This window comes from Siniperca chuatsi, linkage group LG3 (assembly GCF_020085105.1).
Source record: "Siniperca chuatsi isolate FFG_IHB_CAS linkage group LG3, ASM2008510v1, whole genome shotgun sequence".
In the NCBI taxonomy this organism is placed as follows: domain Eukaryota; kingdom Metazoa; phylum Chordata; class Actinopteri; order Centrarchiformes; family Sinipercidae; genus Siniperca; species Siniperca chuatsi.
This window is the reverse complement of record NC_058044.1, coordinates 4,645,972-4,666,322: the sequence shown is the minus strand read 5'-3', so window position 1 is coordinate 4,666,322 and position 20,351 is coordinate 4,645,972. Positions and strand designations below refer to the sequence as shown.

The window sequence follows — 20,351 nt, the reverse complement described above, 5'->3', positions numbered from 1 at the left end:
ATTAAATGCCACTGTAACTGTTTCATCCTCATCACTTGTCTGTATTTTTGTTTAATTAACTGCAACAATATAAAATGTTGTTTTGTTATTGTCCTTATACTATTTTATTGCTGACATTTGCACTGTTTAGGTTGTAAACTCTCATAATAGGTAACTGTTTTCATAATCATCAAATTTTATTGTATTACGCATAACATACATAACATAATCATAACGTTCTTGAGGACCTTGAAGGAATAGTTTGACATTTTGGGAAACATGCTTATTTGCTAACTTGCCGATAAAAAGATTGACACCACTCTCATGTCTGTACGTTGAAGCTAGTGCCAGGAGTTAGCTTAGCTTAGCATAAAGACTGCAAGTAGGGGGAAACAGCTAGCCTGGCTCTGTCTGAAGGCAACAAACACTGCTTAACAACACCTCTAAAGCTCACTAATCAACACGTTATATCTTGGTTGTTTAATCCACACAAAAACTGAAGTGTAAAAATGAAAGTTGTCTTGTCATCACCGTGAGGTTGCCAGACAACCAGTGGAGTCTCCAAACTTTATATTTAATGGACACACATAAGAGTGATATCGGTCTTCTCATCTAACTCTTGGCAAGAAAGGCATATTTTTCAAAATGTTCCTTTAACTTTTCCTTTAAATTAACAATTTTGCACCTGTAATCAGACTATGAATGTTGAATTGATTATGTGTAATCTGACTACTCAAGTGTGTTACTGTGTGTGTGTGTGTGTGTGTGTGTTACTGGGTGCAGGATCAATAAAGCAGACAGGAGGATGGGTAGAATGCATTCTCTCTGGTTTATTCAGGTTCTTTAGGAAGAGTTCTGTTTGAAATTACAAAATGCACTGGTAGAAACAGCAGAGATAGATAGAGAAAGAAACAGAGGGAGAGAAAGAGATGGTCAGAGAAAGAGAGAGGGAGAGAGAAAGAAGGGATTTCATAGCCGGAATAAACGGGAATAACATCACCAGATTGAGGTTCAGGCAACTCTTTACTCTCAAAGGGATTGTTTTTCATCAAGGAAAAGTTTTGTATTCCATCTCCCACTTTTTAAAATCATTTTTTCTTTTTTTGTAATGTTAGTTAAAGTGTTATCTATCCTTGTTCCCCCACGGGTTATCCCCCGTGAAATAACTGGCAAATATAACAAACAAACATTCTTTGATTTCATCACCAAAGTCATTTCCATTTTTTATCAGGATGATTTTTTTTTTTTCATTTTTGTTTTTTTTGGTCAGGTTTTTTTTCATTTTTTGTTTTTAAAAATAGAAGAAAAAAGAAACACATTGCTCTTAAAAACATCTATCTATATATATTTTTACATATATATACTATTTTCTTGATATTTATTTTTTTTAATTCCTGAAGTTGACTTGTTACCCCACATAGTGGCATGCACATTGCACATGCAAATCTGTAATTAAATACTTCTCTTTTATCTTAAATTGCCATGTATGTTTATTTTTTCTCTTTTTTCCCCAACTTGCTGAGTGAATCCTGTATGGTTTTCTACTGTGGCACTGGTTCGGTTTCTACTGGGTCGCGTGTCCGATGGTTTGCATGGTGATGAGATGGATGGTTGGTAGTTGCTTCAGAGAGTTTCCCCAGTGCATCTCTGCACCAACAGAACTTTTATTCCTCTGGTATTTGGGTCCTTTGAAGTAATATTTAACCCTTTGTAGCTACTTTTCACCATCGGATGCTGGCTGGCTCAGCATTAATATTCTTGGGGATGGGTTTTGTTGCATTTTATGTTCCCAACAAGCATGTTTGGAGTAGTTTACTCTGAAGCTTTTACTCCTTAAGCTTGGTTTGTTTGACCCGGTTTAACTATTTCACCCAGTGTCACCTAAGCATCATATCGCTGTAATAAAGAATCGTATAAGGAATATAAATAATAAATAATTGTGATATTTCTAACTGTAAAGTGACTTAAAGTAAAATAAAGTAAAATATGGGTTTATAGTTAGTGGACACCAATATGAATACCAGAGAAGACGAAACAGAAATGTCCCTAATCTTAAGTTAACGTTTTCTAGAATTGGAATCAGATTTCTTTTGACACCTAAATCTGTACTTCTATCAAATGATAGACCAAAACTTTGTCCAGTAAAGAAGCTAATGGTTAATTCTGGCCTGTGCAAACCTAAACCAGTCAAGTACAAAAGCCAAAAAGATAAAAATGTGTCCAGTTTGTTGCAATGAATGAATTGAACCCGTTTGGTTCAAGGACCCCAAAGTCTTCTCTGACATAATAATACATCTAATGTGTCAGAGAGTAATCAAATCTGTGCTACAAAGGGTTAAAAAAGACCCTACTAATTTCCTGATCTTGTGGCACCTTGAGATGTTTGGGAGGGATCGGCCTCCAGCGTACGGGACGCTGACGTCAAGACATGAGGACAGATCTTCTGGAAGCAACTTGTCTCCACTAGGCTGATGGTGAAATGAAGAAAGAGTGAGGGAGAGAGAAATAAAGACCAGAGATGGATGGAAATAGAGAGAGGGACCTTGAGGGTTGCTATGGCAACAGCAGGAGACACTTCACCCATGTCTCTGAGGAATCAATTTACTGTAAATCAGCACAGAGTACTGAGCCCGGCAAGTATGAGGGATAACAGTTTTGATAACATATGCACAAAAAATAATAACTCATTCCTCGCATTAATAAGTCCTGCCTTCAAATTAATAGTATTAGCAAGGAGCACCAAGAGTGTTAGAGTCAGGCTAGCAGCTGTGTTTCAGTATAGAGGTGCACACAAATTACCGAACTTATTCCATCAAACTATCAGTAAGTTATCACATTTAGTGCACTAGTCCCACTGATGCTCTCCGAAACATTTCCGATGCTACATCGGAAGTTGTTTCAGTACTCCTTGTTCACTCTCTGCCCAGCACCAAACGGCATACAGACAAAGTTAGCAACTAGCTGGTAAACATCTAGCAGCTTAAGAACCAGAGTTTTTCTTAGAAATTGGTGTAGACCAAAACAGAGCTAAAACGAGCCTGAATAATGAACTTTAATTCACTGGGGTTTTGTTTTTCCCCCCTGCCACCTAGTTGATTAGCACAGCTTTAAACATACTGTATTAACACACACACATACACACACACACACAAATACAATACAAATATGTACACACACAAATTAAGTAATTTGAAAGTACAAATGATTAATTCAAGTGAATGAATTATAGATTAATGTGCAGATATCAACAAGAAATTCACCCCTAATACCTGCTGGAATCCATAAAGAACTGAAGACGTACACAAAGACACACACACACACACACACACACACACACAGCAAACACACTGCAGTCAGATGTTTACAGACAAAACACACCCACACACACACACACACACACACACACACACACACACACACAGCACGAACTCATTCAACCTACACAGCATACACAGACATACAGTACACCTTTCATAGAGCGATAATGGTGAAAGCTCAATCCCACCACCTTGTGTTTATGAATGGTATTACGTGAGGAATAAGGAGAGCGAAAGACAAAGATGAACTCAAAGATGCTGAGAAGAAAGAATGAAACACTGCGAGATGAGAGAATTAAAGAACATCATATGAACGCAATGAGTTTTTCAAAAAGTTTATGGATTATATACACAAGAATTACAGAGCCAAAATATACAATAGACGGCACAAGAGAGAATGGGTGAGAGAAATGACATGATTATCTACTGACCCTTCTCCATCCCCACTCTCACCCATCCAGGCTTGACTTCATGATCCAAGAGGAAGGTGAGGAGTGGGTGAGGGAGGGAGGGAGGGGGATGAAGATGGCGATGACGACATTAAAATCTTATGTGTGTGCGCTGTGATTGTCTCAAAAGGACAAATCATTGTCCTGTACAGTGTAAGGCACTGAGGGTTACCTACTGTAGCTGATGGTGTCAGGACATGTGCACACACACACACACACACACACACACACACACACACACACACAGACACACAAACAATAATAAACTGACAAATACATGCAAGTCCAGTCACTTACATATCTTCCTCTTACATGCATACACACACACACACACAGAAACAATTAGCGCTGAAACGATTAGTCGATTAATTGATTAATCAACCCACAGAAATTAAACAATAACAATATTGATAATCAATTAAATGTTTCTCATTTATTAGCCAAAAATGCCAAACGTTCGCTGGTTCCAGGAGGATTTACTACTTTTACTTACTTGTGATGTTTATTGTTATTAATTTGTTTATATATAGGGGATAGTGCACATTAATGAACACATGTGCAAGAGCTATCAAAGTGGTATAGTAACATAGAGACACCTTTCTGCGCATTATTTCCATTGCTTGTCATTTGTCATATAGTAACCGTACCCTGTATTTTCATTTAAGCATTACACCGTTTTTGTAGTTTTACTCATATTTTATTTTACACTACAAGAAAGGCTATGTATATTGAGCATTTTGGGGACAAAAATTTCCTTCAGGAAAAATTAATTTGTATCTCATCTTGTATCTTATCTTACTGGCATTTTGAAAACATCTATGTAAAGGGTTTAGCTCAACAGCTGATATACATCCATAATACTAAAACTAGAAATATATAAAACATGACAATTTGCATTTTTAAAAACATTTTCTGACATTTTATAGACTACACGACTAATGGATTAATCATTAAAATATACTGCCAGATTAATCAATAATGAAAATAATCAGTTTCAGCCCTAAACACAATCGCGTACACTCTTGCACACTCTCAGAGACACCACCACAAACACACACAGTAAATGTCTCCTTGTCGCAGCAGTAACCCCGCCCCCCTCAAAGTGGGACCTAGCGTGGGCGGAGTGACGGTGACAAAATGGTTTCTGAGGATGAGGATGAGCCAGAAAAGTGGTCCAGTGCCATTGTGAAATTGTGTGTTAACATCACTACGATCTCTGCTGCTGCTGCTGCCCCTCCCCCCAAAACTCCCACCTCCACTCAAACAGGACCCTTACATCATTAAAATCTCTCTCGTTACCTTTTGACCCTCCCGCCCCTCCCTCCCCGCCTTGCTCTTGACCCCCTACACACACACGCATGCACACATCTAGTGCTGTACAAAGGGGAGACCACGGCGTGGCTTCAGCTACATAAGCACAACTTTTGGCAGCACTACTGTACATTAAAACCCACTGTGTAGTTTTTTTTAAAGAGAGCCCTTATTCGTGTTTTTGTCGACACGTTGCCTCACGACTGACCCACTGACACAATTTCACAGCCGACTGAGTGGATGGGTTGGTGCGTTTGTTAGTTTTTCCTTCGTCCAATAACGAAGAAGACAAAAAAAAAAAACATCAGTCAGAGGTTCAGACTGATGGGTGACAGAAGTCGGCGGTGAAGACGCAGAAAGAAAACGTGGAGAGAAGCGATGACTGAGCAAAATCCGTGCAATCCCGCCCCCAACCCCGTTAAAAAAAATCAGTGAAACAACCACAAAAACAAGAAAGGTCAGATGTTCACTTTTTTTTCTCCAAAGAATGGGATTTGTTCTTGGAAAAGCACACACACAACATGCTTTCACACAAGGGCAGTGTTGTGTGTCGGCCATTTTGGATCTGCTGTTACAATTCTGGACAAGCGAGTGGTGTTGTGGAGCCAAAATGGAAGTGGGTTTTTCCTGCCTGTCTGTCAACACGCTTGGCGTTGAGTGTTGGTGAGTTGGCAGGCTGCTGATGGGGAGGTGAGGGGTCAGAGTGTGTAATGTAGGTTAGTGAAAGGAGCGGCGGGGGTGGGGGTTTGGGGTGTGGGGAGGGCAGGGGGTCAACATTACAACGTCTGATGCCATGCCAGGTAAAACCATACAATAACTCAATCCAAGGCCTGCTTGTTTCGTAGCTGACTCTTCCCTATGTTGTCTAACTATCTAGCTACCTAACTCTAGAGGGACCTGAGAAGTAAGCAAACTGCTTTGCACCTCTGTAAACCTCTCACTACACCACCTGAAACTGGACCCACGACATCTCTGGGATGGACACAACATGCCCCACGCCTAACAGGGAGGTGAAGCCAAGAGTGCTAGCTTGCTAGCAGCATCCAATATATCAACGATGACCATTTAAGTCTTTAAAGGTCAAAAACACGAGACTCTGATTCAAACTTTGTGGATATCTTTAGATTTTTAGCAACTATAAAAATCTGTGTATGTTTAAATGGGAATTTAAAGCGATTAAGCCCATACCAGATGTGATATTGATTTCCCTACATCAAGTCTAGCCTCTTGGCTATTTCTTCACCCTGGCCCAGTCTCAAATCACAGCTCTCCCTGTTTCTTTGCTAGCATGGGAGCCGGTGGGACTCGACTTTTAAGGCGTAGTTTGGTTGATCTCAACTACTACAGAGGGTAAGGGGGGGGGACCGATAGGGGCAAGGAGATTGGGGGGTGACGAATGTGACTCTGATACAGAAGGCACTGTGGCTCTGTAGGGGATTTTGGGGAAGCATCCCCACCTGCCGTAACCTCTCTTGATGGGAGGTGAGGGCAGAGGGGTTAGGGGTTTGTGCCCCTGGAATCCCGCAAAACAAATAAGCAATCAACAAAAACAAAACCCCCTGTCTCCATCTTGACTACGCTATGCTCAACAACTTGGCCTGGAGGCAACATATAGAAGAGAGAAAGATGGGGAGGGAAAAGGGATCATCTGGAGGAGGGGGGAAAAAGACAGCGACAGAGGTACATGAAAGAAAGGGGTTTCACTGTGGGTGTGATGTCAAGTGACGTGTGCAAACATGGTGTCGATCTTCACATTTTCTCAGATCCGCGTGTTCCGGTGTCATTAATCCGTTTTACAGTACCACAGCGTTGCAGTTTCTCCTCCGAAATAATACAGTGAGGATGCTTATGAGGTCTGCATAGAGTCAAAACACGTGGACTGGGGTTTGTTTTCTGGCTTCTGCGACTGCGAAGAAAACAGTGCGAGGTTTCAAGAGTAGCTAGATCGTCGACCGTGTCATGAACATGAACGGTATGCAAAATAAATAAATATCTGAAACTCTAATTATACTCTGTCTGTTATCTATAACTACATCTACTGTAATATATCTAGATTTATATGTAGTTTATCATCTATATTTATCTATACTTTATCATCTTGTCCTAGTGTTATTGAATATTCAATAATTGTTGTCCCTCATAACAATAAGGATGAAATTATTAGTCCCAAGTGTTTCTGTCCTGTAATGCCTTGTGTCTTCAGTGGTGCTCTCTGGCAAGCTGAAAGAACAGATGTCAAAGCAAATGGACAGAAAAAGAAAAAGATAGATGAGGAAAAAGAGGTTGGTGGATACTGAAGTGGGTTTTGGCAGAGGAGGTTTCAGCTTTTCTACAACCTCATTTGATTGGATTGGTGATTTGGTGACTGTTCTCTGGTTATCCAGACCTGAGAGAAGGGGCTGGAGGGAGGGGGTCAGCATTGGCACAGACAGGCAGACAGAAGGACGGACTGAAAAACGGACAGATATGGCGTCTCCCAGGCTACATCCACGTTTCCTGACTAGGACTGAACTTCTATATGTCTTAGAGGTTTCACTCCAGGTCTAGGAAACCAGGATGTGGCCTGGAGGCTGTCCTGTAGAGGGGGAAGGCAGGGCGGATAATGTGCACTGATAACTGCCCCCTGGTGGCAAAAAAGAGAACAACACCACCTAATACTGACTGACACCAACACTGTACCACCAATACTGTGCTGTTACTGCCGGCAACTGATCTTACTACAAAACTACAGAGCCCGACAGAGGGAAAAGATTTGTAGCTTTTTTGGCTGCAAATGGAAGAATTCAACCTTGGTAGAACTTTAACCTCAGTAAAACAGGGTTGTGTGAAACCTCTGCATTGTAAAAGGCAGACAAACTCTTCCACATTCTCAATGATCTGGTGTACCCATGCCTCTGAGCATGAATTCTTGATCTTTGGGTTGGCTTCACAAGAGTACTGACCCCATGAATCATTGCAAGTCAGGTACTGAAGCTCCCCTGACCTCTTCTTCCACCATTCTGAAGAGAGAGTGTATCTTAAGAGTTGCGTTACAACACGCAACGCTGCTAAGTGAATGTTCCCAAGCCGTCATTGCCCCAAAACGTTGCAGGAAGGCATCAGGAACCCGGTAAACGTAATTGAAAGGGGGGGATAAAAACATAACGGATGTAAACAAGATGGACATAGCATACTTAAACTCCAAATAACATGACAACAAATCTACAGCAACAGTTCTATCAAACAATCAATCAATCATCAGTATCATCATCATTGTCATCGTCATTTTGCATTGACATTGATATCATTATTCATAAGACTATCATCATTAACAATAATAATCAAGTGTGGTAAAAGTCCGCTTCTCCCCACTCTGTCTCCCTCTTGTTTCTCAAGCACAACAGGAAACTTCAGTGTGATCCTGCAGTGTTTCCTGTCATTTAACAGGTTGTAGAAACGTAGCTTTTGAACCGTGTCAGCAGAAAACTGAGACAAACTAAACAGCCGACTGTCAAAGCCTGTTTCGGGTAAAAAGTAAACAAAAATTACATTTGAGATGTAAGAGAGAGAGAGAGTGTCTGAAAGAAGAGAACTTCTTTTGTAAACCTAAATGCAAAGCCCCCAGGTCCCACCCACACCAGTTAGATTTCCTCTCTAGTATGTATTTAATCAATCATGCAGGTTTCCATCAAATTTTGGACTCCGAAAAAGATCAAAGGAGGCTGAGCGAATGCAACAGAAGAACCAAGCTCCAATGTCCGAAGAAGAACAAGAAGGAGAAGTAATCGATAGAAGAAATACTGAAGAAATTTGTCTTTTTCCCATCCCTCCTTTCCTCTCCTCCGCCCCATTCAACTGTGTGATGTCATTTCCTGTCAGGTCATCCCTCGCCTCGCGCTGGGTCGAGTAACTGAGGAGGAAGGGGCTTGACGAGGTGTCCGACTCCCTTCTCAAGTTATCTGAGCCCAACCTTCCCATAGTGCACTCGAACAGGAAGTGAGCCCACACCGTGCCCCGTGCCCCCGCCACCACTGCCGGACAGGAAGTGATGTCACACCAGTTCCGTCAGCATTAAGGGAGTCTTTAACAGTAAACAGAGATGATAAAACTCATCAAATATCAGCCAGCGCTGTGATTGGCTGGTTTTTGCAGTATAGGCGGAGCTTCCTGGTTCTGTCCCTTGGAAAGGAAAAAGGTTAACGATAAAGTGGTTGTTCTCCCTTTTTTTCTTTTCATTGTTTGTCATGTAAAGTTTCATTTTGTTCTTCATTGTTCAAGTTTGATTTTCTGGAGGCATAGCTTGGCATGTAAGGGTTAGGGGGTCCTGGCTTTTTGTTAATTTATTTTTCTTTAAACATATCTGTTTGAGGAGCAGAGTCAAAGCAGGGGACTCTGTGTTCCAGCTCATTTTCAGGCTTTTACATTAGCAGACTGGCCAGCGACAGGCACACATCTGACGAAACTAACCAATCACGTGACAGTCTGGGAGAAGTGCTTTTAGGCCTCGTAAACTACGGTCATCCCTGGCCATTTTACATGCTCCTCCCTCGCTTTTCTGTTCCCACACCTCTCTCTTCCTCCTGCAGCCTGGCCTTGCTGGTCAAGCATAGAATTCTGGGAAGTGTAGTTCTGAGACTGAGAGAGGCAGAGGTAAACTGTGCCCAGGCCCTGCCCTAGTTGTCTTGGCTGTCTCTTTTTTCATTTTATCCATGTGCTGCTCTGTCACTGATTTGAGTCTTACACAAAATCTGTAAAAGGCTATTTGCAGCACCCTCACCCCCCTCACCTTTGCCCTTTCCTCTCATTTAGAGTCCGAGGGGTGAAAGTAGAGGGTTTGGAAGGCGTTCAACCCCGTGCCCCCAACATTTTCACCACCTCTGCTTTATTAAAAGTCTACATATCCAAGGCCAGAGCACCGGAGGCTGCTATTCTTCTTCTCCTCTCCTGCCCTTATCCCTCGCTCCCTGTGGTTGCTAGCACCAGTCATCCTCGTCCGTCTCACTATAAGGTTCATGCAGGCCTTTGCGGGGCCCTCGGGCATGGGGGGGACGGTGGTGCGGGTGGGGGGGCGCCCCAGGTGGCCCCCGCCGATGTGGGGAAGGTGAGGATGAGCGGTAGCCATTGGGCACCCTACGTGGATGCGGGTGAGGGGGCGGAGGGGGCCCTTGGCGGGCAGTCCTAGGTGAGCGTGGGTGTGGGTGAGGATTTCCCCCATGTGGGTGTGGGTTGCCATGGGAGAGGCTTTGCTCGTAGGCAGGGGGCTCATGGTGGCGCTCATACTCGTAGTCACGCTCATAGAAGGGCCCGTCGCCCTCCAGGCTGTCCCCAGGCGGAGGCCCGCTCCAGCGGCCTCGGTGAGGGGACCTAGGTGAGCCGTGGAGGGGCGAGCGTGGGGACTGGTGCCTAGGGGAGCGTGGTGAACCGTGCCGGGACGAGGAGCCCCCGTGGTGGGGAGAAACATGGCGTGACGGGGGTCGGTGGTGGTAGCCTCTGTCGTGGTCTGGTGGGGAGAAGTGTCGGGGGGAGGGGGAGCGCAGTCGGCCCGGCCCTGGGGGACCGTAGCTGGGCTTGCGGACAGCGGGGGAGTAGGTGACATGTGGACGGGGGACAGCAGGGGTCTGGGGCAGCTGCCGACGGCCTCTCCGCGGAGTGCTGGTCCCCGAGGTGGAAGGGACCGGGCTGCCGCTCACCGAACTACTGCCCTACAGCAAAATGTAAACAAGGAAAATCAAAACGCACCACAACAACAACAACAACAGAGACCAGAGTAGAGCAGAGTGGTGGTGAAGATAGATACATAGATAGATAGATAGAAAGAGAGAGAGAGAGAGAGAGAGAGAGAGAGAGATAAACACCATTGGAAATCATTAAAAAACATAGTGATGAGGCAAAAAATTGACACCAAGAAGCAACACGTCACATTGAAGAAAAATGGACAGAGAGAAACAGTGATAAAGAAAAAAGCATAACACAAAAAAGAGAGATTGATATCCATAAGTAGGTGTATGACTTTGTGTGAACTCTTACTGGATAAAAGAACAGATGTTGCGATGGGAAAAAAGGCATGGGTTAAGGATCATTTCATAAATAATGAACGTCTTTTTTTTTTATAATTCACCTCTGTGCTCAGTTCCTAGTAACAGATATACTGGGATTCAAACATAAAAAAATCTAGATCTACTGTACGACAAACACAGCTCATTTTTAAGCAGTCAAACATCTGGAAAGTATTTTGGATAATACTTAAGAAAGCCTACACTACTGTGACTACAAGACTGAGTATAATGTAACTAAGTATGATGTAAAGTACCATCGTCAGCACTGAAGTATCCATAATGACAGAACAGAACATCCTCAAGGCTATTAGGGCTTTTATCCAACCTGTATTGAGTAAAAAGCTTTATATAAGGTATTCTACATATATGGAAATTGTGAAAAAGTGGGGACAGTATTGGACAGTATTGAGAAACTGTCCCTAATATTTTATGAACCTTTGCATTAATCTTGGTGTCTATGGAGCCCACCTGTCTGTGTCCTCGTCCATCAGGCCCCTCGCTGGGTGAGCGGGACCAGTGGCGGTCGTGAGGATGCCTGTGGGGGTAGTCGTGGCGGTCAGGGCCGTAGTGCTCCTTGTCCATGGAGCTGTGATGGTGATGGTGGTGATGGTGGTGACGACGGTCCTTGGTACGGCCGCGGTCCCGCTCGCGCTCCTTGGGTGGAAGGTCGCCCGACTGCGTGGTGGTGCTGAGGTCTGTACCCAGGCCTAGCAAGGATATGTCTCAGTTTACATTTGTAAATACAAGACCACTCATTATTTTGTCAAGATTTGAGCTACCTGAGGTGAGGACATACAATTTAAGATTACAACATCTACCACAAGTTACTGTAGCTGATGAAAGATTTTTATTTTCATATGGGAAAAGCAAGTCAAAAGTGATATAAATGAAAATGAAAACAAGCTAAAACGAGAAATGCCTATCCATGCAAGAATCCACTACACCTGTGCAGTCAAATGTAGAGCAAAGAAAACTAATTTAAAACACCATCCTCACTACAGAGTCCGGGAAACAGAGGAGAGTCTTCTCCATCAGATTAGAGAGCTCTCCAATTATAAAGGGGATTTAGCATTTAACTGTGCCAGCTTTGTTGCATTCGTTTTACAGCTGAAGCATGCAATTTGCACTCGCAATTAGTGATGAAGTGGGCTATCCGCTTGCACAATGTTCTTTTCAAGGACTTCTTTGTGCCAAGACTTGACTCGCATAAAATTTAGTGAATATGATGACAACTCTGCTCTCTTAGCTCAATAAATGCACAGATTGCTCGTAATTGTCTCAACAATTGATACTTGCCCTTGACCAAGCTGTAAAGCAGCACTGCAACTATGTTCATGTTACACTTACATTAAAGACACATTACATCGTTACATCATCACTACAGGACTAACGCCAGTGTGTTCATTGTAAAATTTAAGAAAATCCAAAACTGTGGCTACGAGTGTGTCAAACTCATGTGTCAAACTCCAGTGTCTCCATAATTTCTCAACAGAAATCCTCCTGTGTACTTTCATTTCTTTAAGCACTAGCAATTCTTATCAGCAAAATGCTTTGTCTAGTCACTGATTTGGGAAAGAATTTAACAGGAACTTGCGCTGACTGTGCTCTGGCAAACATGGCTCATAGGAAAACATTAGAAGGACCAACTCTTCCTGAAACCAGCTAAAAGGCCTAACATTAATGCAGTTATCATGTTGACATGCTTACAAGTTTAGCACGTGAGTATGCATGCCCTTAGTGTTAATTCTAGTACAGCTGAGCCATGCTAAGTATATTATACTACCATTTAGCATGTGACATTAAAATGCCACATACAAATGCATGTGCTAGCATGTTAACATGCTAACGCTAATGTTAGGATAACATAGAATGTTTAGCATTAGCAATAGCGCTTAGTGTGAGTGTCGCATTATGTAATTTTACATGCTAATTTTAACATTAGCCTGCAAATATGTGCACTAGCATGCACATATTTGCATGCATGTATGATATACACATCCATGTGTATGTCATAGATTAAAGTGGAAAGTTTGCCTTCATAGAAATCCATACAATGCAGCAGCTGTTCAGATTTCACTCTGGTCCCAAGTGTTGAATTGACAGACAGAAAGACATTGCCCTACAACCACACCACCTACTGTTCAAGAGCTACTGTACACCAATAGAGGCTGCTGCTCTGGAATTCAAATTCATTACTTTTCTACTGTAACCTACAGTAAGTAAACTGAACATTGGAGATACATTATGGCATTTACAGCTGTAAACTTTTAGATGTGCAGATGCAAGTCAAATGTTAAGTAGGCATTAAAGGTAGCATATGCAGTAGATGTCCACTATGAGTGACTCACCCGTGTCTGCGTCGGTGTATCTGGTCAGGGAGCGCTGTGAGGCACGGTGACTCCTGTCCCTGTGTCTGCGTCCTCCTCCGTGTCTCCCCTCCTCAGACACCACCCTCTCCAGGGAGTAATCGTCCAACCTCACGCCCCGGCCTGTACGCCCATGGACCAAGCTGGAGGTGGAGCGACGCATCGGACTGGTGTCAGTGATGGTCTGCGAGGACGAAGGAGAGAGCAGAGAAGCAAATACAGAAAGGGAGAGGGACAGACAGAGAACATAAGGTAGGAGAGGATGTGATGAGGATAAAAGAGATAAAAAAAAAATATAGTGGGGGAGAGAGAGAGAAAGAGAGGAGAAAAGAAGTTAGATTTAATGCATCCTGACTGGTGGAGTCCATCCTTAGCTGTGAGAAGGATGAAACTCAACACTCACTTCACTGACTTTTAATGAGTGTATGACACTACCACAGAAATGCCTATGGTGGAATGCCTGTCAGATTGTGCATTCCTGTGTGTATATGTGCCTATTGAATGACAATATCTGACCTGGGTCAAACAGCAGTACCAAATAACTTGTGGTTTAGGTGGGTGGTGGTTAACCACACTTGGACAATTCAGGTTTTCACAGGTTGCATTTTGTTTTGATAATATGAACATTTTGGCTCTTGTGTTGTCCTGTATGGCAACCTGCACCCATCTGATATGAAAACAAAACACTAAAATGATTTCTGAGTACTATTTGACCCATCTTAAATCATACATCAGCCTACGATCTTTGCATTCATATAGCTTGACCCATAACACCTGAAATCCTGAAGCCTTTGATAAGCACATGTAATACCATGCTTCTTCACCAAAACATGGAGGAATGAAACAGACAGAAAGATAAACAGGGAACTGACAGAAAGAGAAGAAAGGGGCAGAGCGACAGAGAGCAAGCATGAAGGAGGGCTGTAGAAACCATGCCTCACATGCACAAGGCAGAGGAGCCTACTGGACTTTTCCAAATGGCAGCCATATTTAATTTATATCATACTCAGGTTGGAAAGCCAAATTTTTTCTCCATGTTAAAATTGGAAAATCACGAGACCAGACGAACATCAGACGTTTGACACTGGTTGGAACAGTGACGATTACCCTGACATTACTGTTACTTTTCACCCTTTTTCCTCACAGTTTTGGTAAGCGTTCAAAATAATTAGATATTTTTTGGATTTAAAAAACCAAACAAAAATAATGATCCCAATGTAAATTCTAGCAGATAATAACTAGTATAAACACATAAAGTGCCATGAACGTAGAGAACAGACAAAACTTTTATTAACAACTTGAGTGTCAAAGAAGCACGACTAAGAATACTATAGAGGCTTGTGAGAGCTGATTCGTAGAGGAATTAAATCTCACTAATTTGGAGGGAAACATCAGGCTTAATGTTAACTCATGCATCAACATAATCTTGTTTCATTCAATCCACTTTCTACTTGAATTAGATATTTGAAGTTATTTCATCTCTTATTCTGCTCGTCACAAAACTGCCAAATTTAGAGAATATTAATATATTTTTGTCCAAAGACTGCTTGTGTTGGTCATTTATGTCTCATATAGGTATTGCTTCCCAACACAGAGTATGACATAAAACAAATATGGCAGCCAGGTGGATAAGGAATAAACTGACATTCCATAACCTTAGAGCCTGGTCAACCCAACAGGAAAATCCTACAGGATTGATTATTGTATTTCAAAATGTTGTCAGGGTATAAGATTTTAATGTAAGGGTTTGCATGTTGAAATCATATCAGTTAAATCAAAGTCAGGATCATAATGATGATCTTAGTCTGTGCAGTTGGCTTTTGAATTTAGAGTTTGTTGATTTGTCATCAGTGTCAGAGAGGTATTCACTGTTGGCCTTTTTGATTTTTAAAATTGTAAAAAAAAAAAGTGACTGCCAAATTGTACAACCAACTAGACAATGTGGGGAGCAGGTAAAAAAGTTACAGTAACTTCCTGTTCTGTATATATATATATAAATCTATTTTAACCTGCCTAGTACTGTATGTGTGTGTATATGTATAGAAATTCTACGGCACGGAAGTAGTGTACTTGCTCAAATATTATACATTTTTAACCTGTTTGTGGTTGTGTTTTTACATCAAGACACTTTGGATAACATGTCAGGAAAACAGTCACATTACAGCAAATCATATAAAAAGGAACTGGCTCCAGTTAAGGGCTACATAATGTATTCTGGAACAAGTCTTGTGTGATTTTCTTGCTGGGTTCATGATCAGGCTCTTCTGACCAGGACAGGACCCTGCTGACACTCTGAACCCCCAGAAAGCTTCACATCACCCTGATGATAAAGCACAGGTCAGTCTGCAAGCAGCAGGCCGGACAACGACTCAGACGAACACAAGAGGTTTCACCGTCCTGAGAGGGGCTGCACTCCACACAGACAGCAGCCTGCACGCTATCCGAGCAACCTAACCCAAGCCGTGCGTGCCCTCTGGTAGCCCAGTACTACACATGTGCATCCACTTAATATGCTTACACACACACACTTTTGAAAAGCATGTGTTATTGACTACTACTTGGATTGTGATCTTAGAAAAAGTAAATACAGTTAAATATCAATGAGATGATTTTCAGAATGCTCATTTCTATTCTCTTTTGCATCGTTTGGGCACTAGAGAGAGCAAGGTTAGCATGTTTTAGCTTCAGTCATCATACTTCTCCTGAGCTCAGCTGAACTCAGTGTTGTAAAGATGTTTTCAATCTGCCGCGTGACTCCCATATAGCATTTCAGTCTATTTATTAATTTAAAAAAAATTCAAGCTCAGTGTAACTGAAGAACTTAAAACAAGTCAAGAGCAAGAACATACAATTTAGACAATTGAAACTGTTAAAAGAAGGAAGGAAGAAGGGAGTTATAATACTACTGTTAGTGCTACTACTTCTACTAATATTAATACTAATACCATTACTAACAATTCTGGTTTTAGAGGCACGCAGCTGTGTCTCCTTGCACTACATTTCCAGACAGATAGTTGCTGTAGATGTGTATATGTCAGGCTTATTTGGGCATGAAATTGGTTTTACATTAAACAGGTATACTGGTGACTTGTTTGTCCAGATGAACTGTTAGCTGAATTTATTTTTATATTACAACCCTCGTTGTAACAAATTATGCACTGAAAAGTTACAAACAATGACGTCATCCAACTTAAGACAGAAGTGTTGAACATGACACAGCCACTTTATGAGTGCCCCATTCTGCCTCTGTCCAACTTTCCCTCTACCTTTTGGGCTACTGAATGACAGCCTTTGGCTAAAGGAACACTTTCCCTCGTTGGTACACCGCTTCCTCTCCATCACATCCACGGCAAGACTCAGCTCTGCCATGTCATGCATGACTAATGACATGCTGGCACGCTGCCAATCCCTCGTACAGGCCAACAGTTGCACATCAGGCCAGTTCATGCTTTCGTCGGTCTGCAGCGATGCAACAGACTAAAATGCACATGTAACACACACAGAGGAACACACACACACACACACACACACACTGCATACAAGCAGAACTCCAGGGAAACTCGTTACAGAGAACAAACAATGGAGAGCAGAGCGACCTCAACACGAGCAGACACGGGAGAGAGAGAAAGAAAGAAGGAAAAAGAAAGAGAAAGAGAGACACTGGGACAGCTCAAAGAAAGGCTGACAGGATAGATAGAAAACGGGAAAGGTGATCAAAGTAGATCTGAATAGTGACAATTAGGCCACAGTTGATTGAAGAGCTTGAAGTACCAGGTGCGTGGGGTTCACTGCATCAACACAACTCAGGCGGTGTTTCTTTTAAGTTGCAGAAAAGCACAGTAAAGTGACTTCTGAGCTGTTTCATGTGACTGTCAAAACAGGCTACACAAACCAGAAAAAGTATTATGCAAATACGTGATCCACGGGAAGAAGAGAGAACATATAAAATATGGACATTTGTCCCCCAGCAATAATTGTGACAATGCAACCTTCAAAATCAGAAAGACATCAAATTTGTTCCCTTCAGTATTTGGTGTTAAAAGGACTTTAAACACACTGGATGTGCAGTGTTCACTACTGCTTTATGTACATACAACCAACAACAGTGAACAGCTGCACACGACTGGCAAATGCTCGCCAAAGTTTTGGGTCAGATCTGATAATCGGGGTTTCACTCTCTGTCAGTTGCCTTTAGAAAACTAGATCGGTCGTTGATTTGACACTAAACCGGGTCACTGTTTGCTGACCAGGTTATCATTGTGTTGTAGGTCAAAATGCAGATACGCTCACAGGAAGACTAAAAATACAGAGAGAAATGTTTTTACTAAACCTGAGCTCATAAGGACTGTGCACCAATTGTGTGTGCATTATAGAAATTGAAGCCTGACTTCAATGCAATTATAGAATGCAAATATATTGAATGGCTATTGATGGAAAAAAATGCAGACCATATTTAGTATCAAAAATGGGGTTTGATATAATGAAAACCCATAGGACTGTAGCTTTAAGCTGTCCTGAATACCAAATGGATAGTGTCTGTGACACTGAATAGTCTCTGAGAGTCTTAAAAAATTTAGACGACCTGTCACACAGCCCAAATGTCACCACCTGAACTGTCCTACTGCAGTTCAAACCCACTAATATGGTGCCTCACTGTGGCAAAACAGCAAACTACATTTTGGTGCAGATCCAGTTTGAAAAATAACTGACAGAGAGACAGAAGATTGAAGAGGGAAGGCAGAGAGAGAGATAGAGCTAGAGAGAGAGGTACATACACTGAGGTTATTTCCGCGAGGCCTGTGTCTCCTCCGCTGCAGAGCAGGCAAACACAGAGATGATACGTAGAGCAGAGCAGTGTAGCACACACACACACACGCACGCACGCACACACACACACACACACACACACACGCACACACACAGAGCATAGACCCGACATAGCATAGCCGCCAGGACCGAAAGACAATAGAGGCAGTGAGACAGAGAAAGAGACAGAAACGAATGAATGGATAGTTGGAATGAGAAACAATGACAGAGATGTGAGAAGGAGAGGGAGGATAATGGGATTATTTTGAGGACATAAATATGTTTTGGAAGGGAGGGGAGAGAAAAACAGAAGGAGAGGGATAAAAGAGATGTAGGACATGTATATAAGGGAAGGAGAATATGAAGGGAAGAATGAAAAAGAGGAAAAAATTTACAAAAATAAGTAATAAAGGGGACAGAGAGAGGAGAGAGAAACAGGACCCAGTTAATTTAAAGAAGGCCAGTGCACACACATAAGAGTGAGGTGGGTGTGCCAGTGAGCGAGAGAGGACAGAGGACAATATAAGATGCATGTGCATCCACACACTCATACACACACACTTACCGAAACAGCATGAGCTCTCTGTAAGGTAGAGCAGTGTTAGAAGGCAGTAAGTAACAGTGTACAGACACACACATATATAGCCTATTGTATACACAATACACACACACACACACACACACAAACACAGATTTTCTACACTTCCTCAGTCTACCTTTATTAATGTTGAGTTACTATCTAATTATATGTTGTATATGTATGTTCCAGGACTATTACCAAGGGAATAATAGTGTTAAAAACTACAGGCACCAAACCTGGGTAAGGTAGTGTTACCTTACCAAATGGATGGAGCTTGCACAAATATAAAGAGCAGTAAAGAGAACTGATTTGAACTCCATTTGAAAAGACAAGTATACAAAGAGTGCATTCATAGCTAAACTGCACTCTGTGAGTATATGGAGAGTGAAACATTTTTTGCTGTGTTGGCTCTATACTCCAGCATATTGGATTTAACATGAAACAATAACTGCAGTATGAGTGAAAAGTGCTAACTGTCAGCTTTAATTTGAGGGTATTTACATCTGCATCACATGAACAGTGTAGGAACTGTAGCCCTTTTTATATACAGTTTCTTTAAGAGTGTATTTTAGAGGACAAAAAGTAGTTGGACAAGTTTTGAGAAGCCTAAATAACATCATAATATTTAATAATTGCACATCATTAACTGTCCAAACTGACAAAAGTAAAGTTTTACAAGCTACGGGGTTCACAAAATATTCTCACATATCAACCCCACCCATCTTATAAATTAGAAACTTAAAATACTAACAATAAGTAGAAATTGTACTGACACCTTCTCTACTCTCGTCACACACTGATTGTGATTCTGTTTATGTGCACATCACATTCCTCTTATACACTCTCCTAGCTCATCCTCTAAATGTTCATATAAAAAAAAACACTCCATGGAGTGACCAACATACCAAAGTGAGAGCAACATGACTGGATGCAGTGACATGTTGGAGTATGGCGATGCTTGTATGCATGAATGTGTGTGTGAGTGTGTGTGCAACTGCAGCCAGAGGCTTCATAAATGGAAAATATTTTCTGAACATCATACATATACATTTTAACACTTCAATTATGTTTTGAAACAGAATCATGAAAAATGTCATTACTGTCAAGTATATAGAGCACAAAACAAGGGTGAGCAGTAATCAATCCGCAACCCAAGATCTGGGAGACAAGTCAGAGCAAGTTTTTGAAACTATTCGCCCACAGAATGTGAGCAGTAGGGTTTCCTTTTCTTATTATCTTCATACACTCCTTGTTTTGGCAGTTTATATCCCTTGCAAACTTAAACTGATAACAGATTAACATCAAGTGGACAGTGGACAGGCTATGTCCCTGTATCATCCACCATCTTTTTTAATGGGATGAATGAGTTTATAACTGTAACACAGATTTAACCCTAATAACCAGATAAGGACATGTCCTGTTAAAAGTGCCCTCTCATTCTCAAGTGCATCGAATGTGCTAAAGCTACCAAACCTGCTGAGACCAGATTTCGCTCAAAATATTTGGTT

At 41.9% G+C, this 20,351-nt stretch overlaps 1 protein-coding gene across 1 annotated transcript in view; it reads right to left on the bottom strand.

Annotated features, from left to right (window-relative positions):
• Positions 1-9,053: 9,053 nt before the first annotated feature.
• The window catches only part of cacna1ab (calcium channel, voltage-dependent, P/Q type, alpha 1A subunit, b), a 196,399-nt gene continuing 185,101 nt past the window's right edge, over positions 9,054-20,351 (bottom strand). Inside the window, exons 52-56 of the mRNA XM_044190125.1 lie at positions 18,829-18,846; positions 18,233-18,268; positions 13,440-13,641; positions 11,560-11,798; positions 9,054-10,737 (exon numbers count right to left, since the gene is read on the bottom strand). Coding sequence (XP_044046060.1) covers positions 10,009-10,737; positions 11,560-11,798; positions 13,440-13,641; positions 18,233-18,268; positions 18,829-18,846 — 1,224 coding nt within the window. The 3' untranslated portion in view covers positions 9,054-10,008. The remainder of the gene's footprint in view (positions 10,738-11,559; positions 11,799-13,439; positions 13,642-18,232; positions 18,269-18,828; positions 18,847-20,351) is intronic.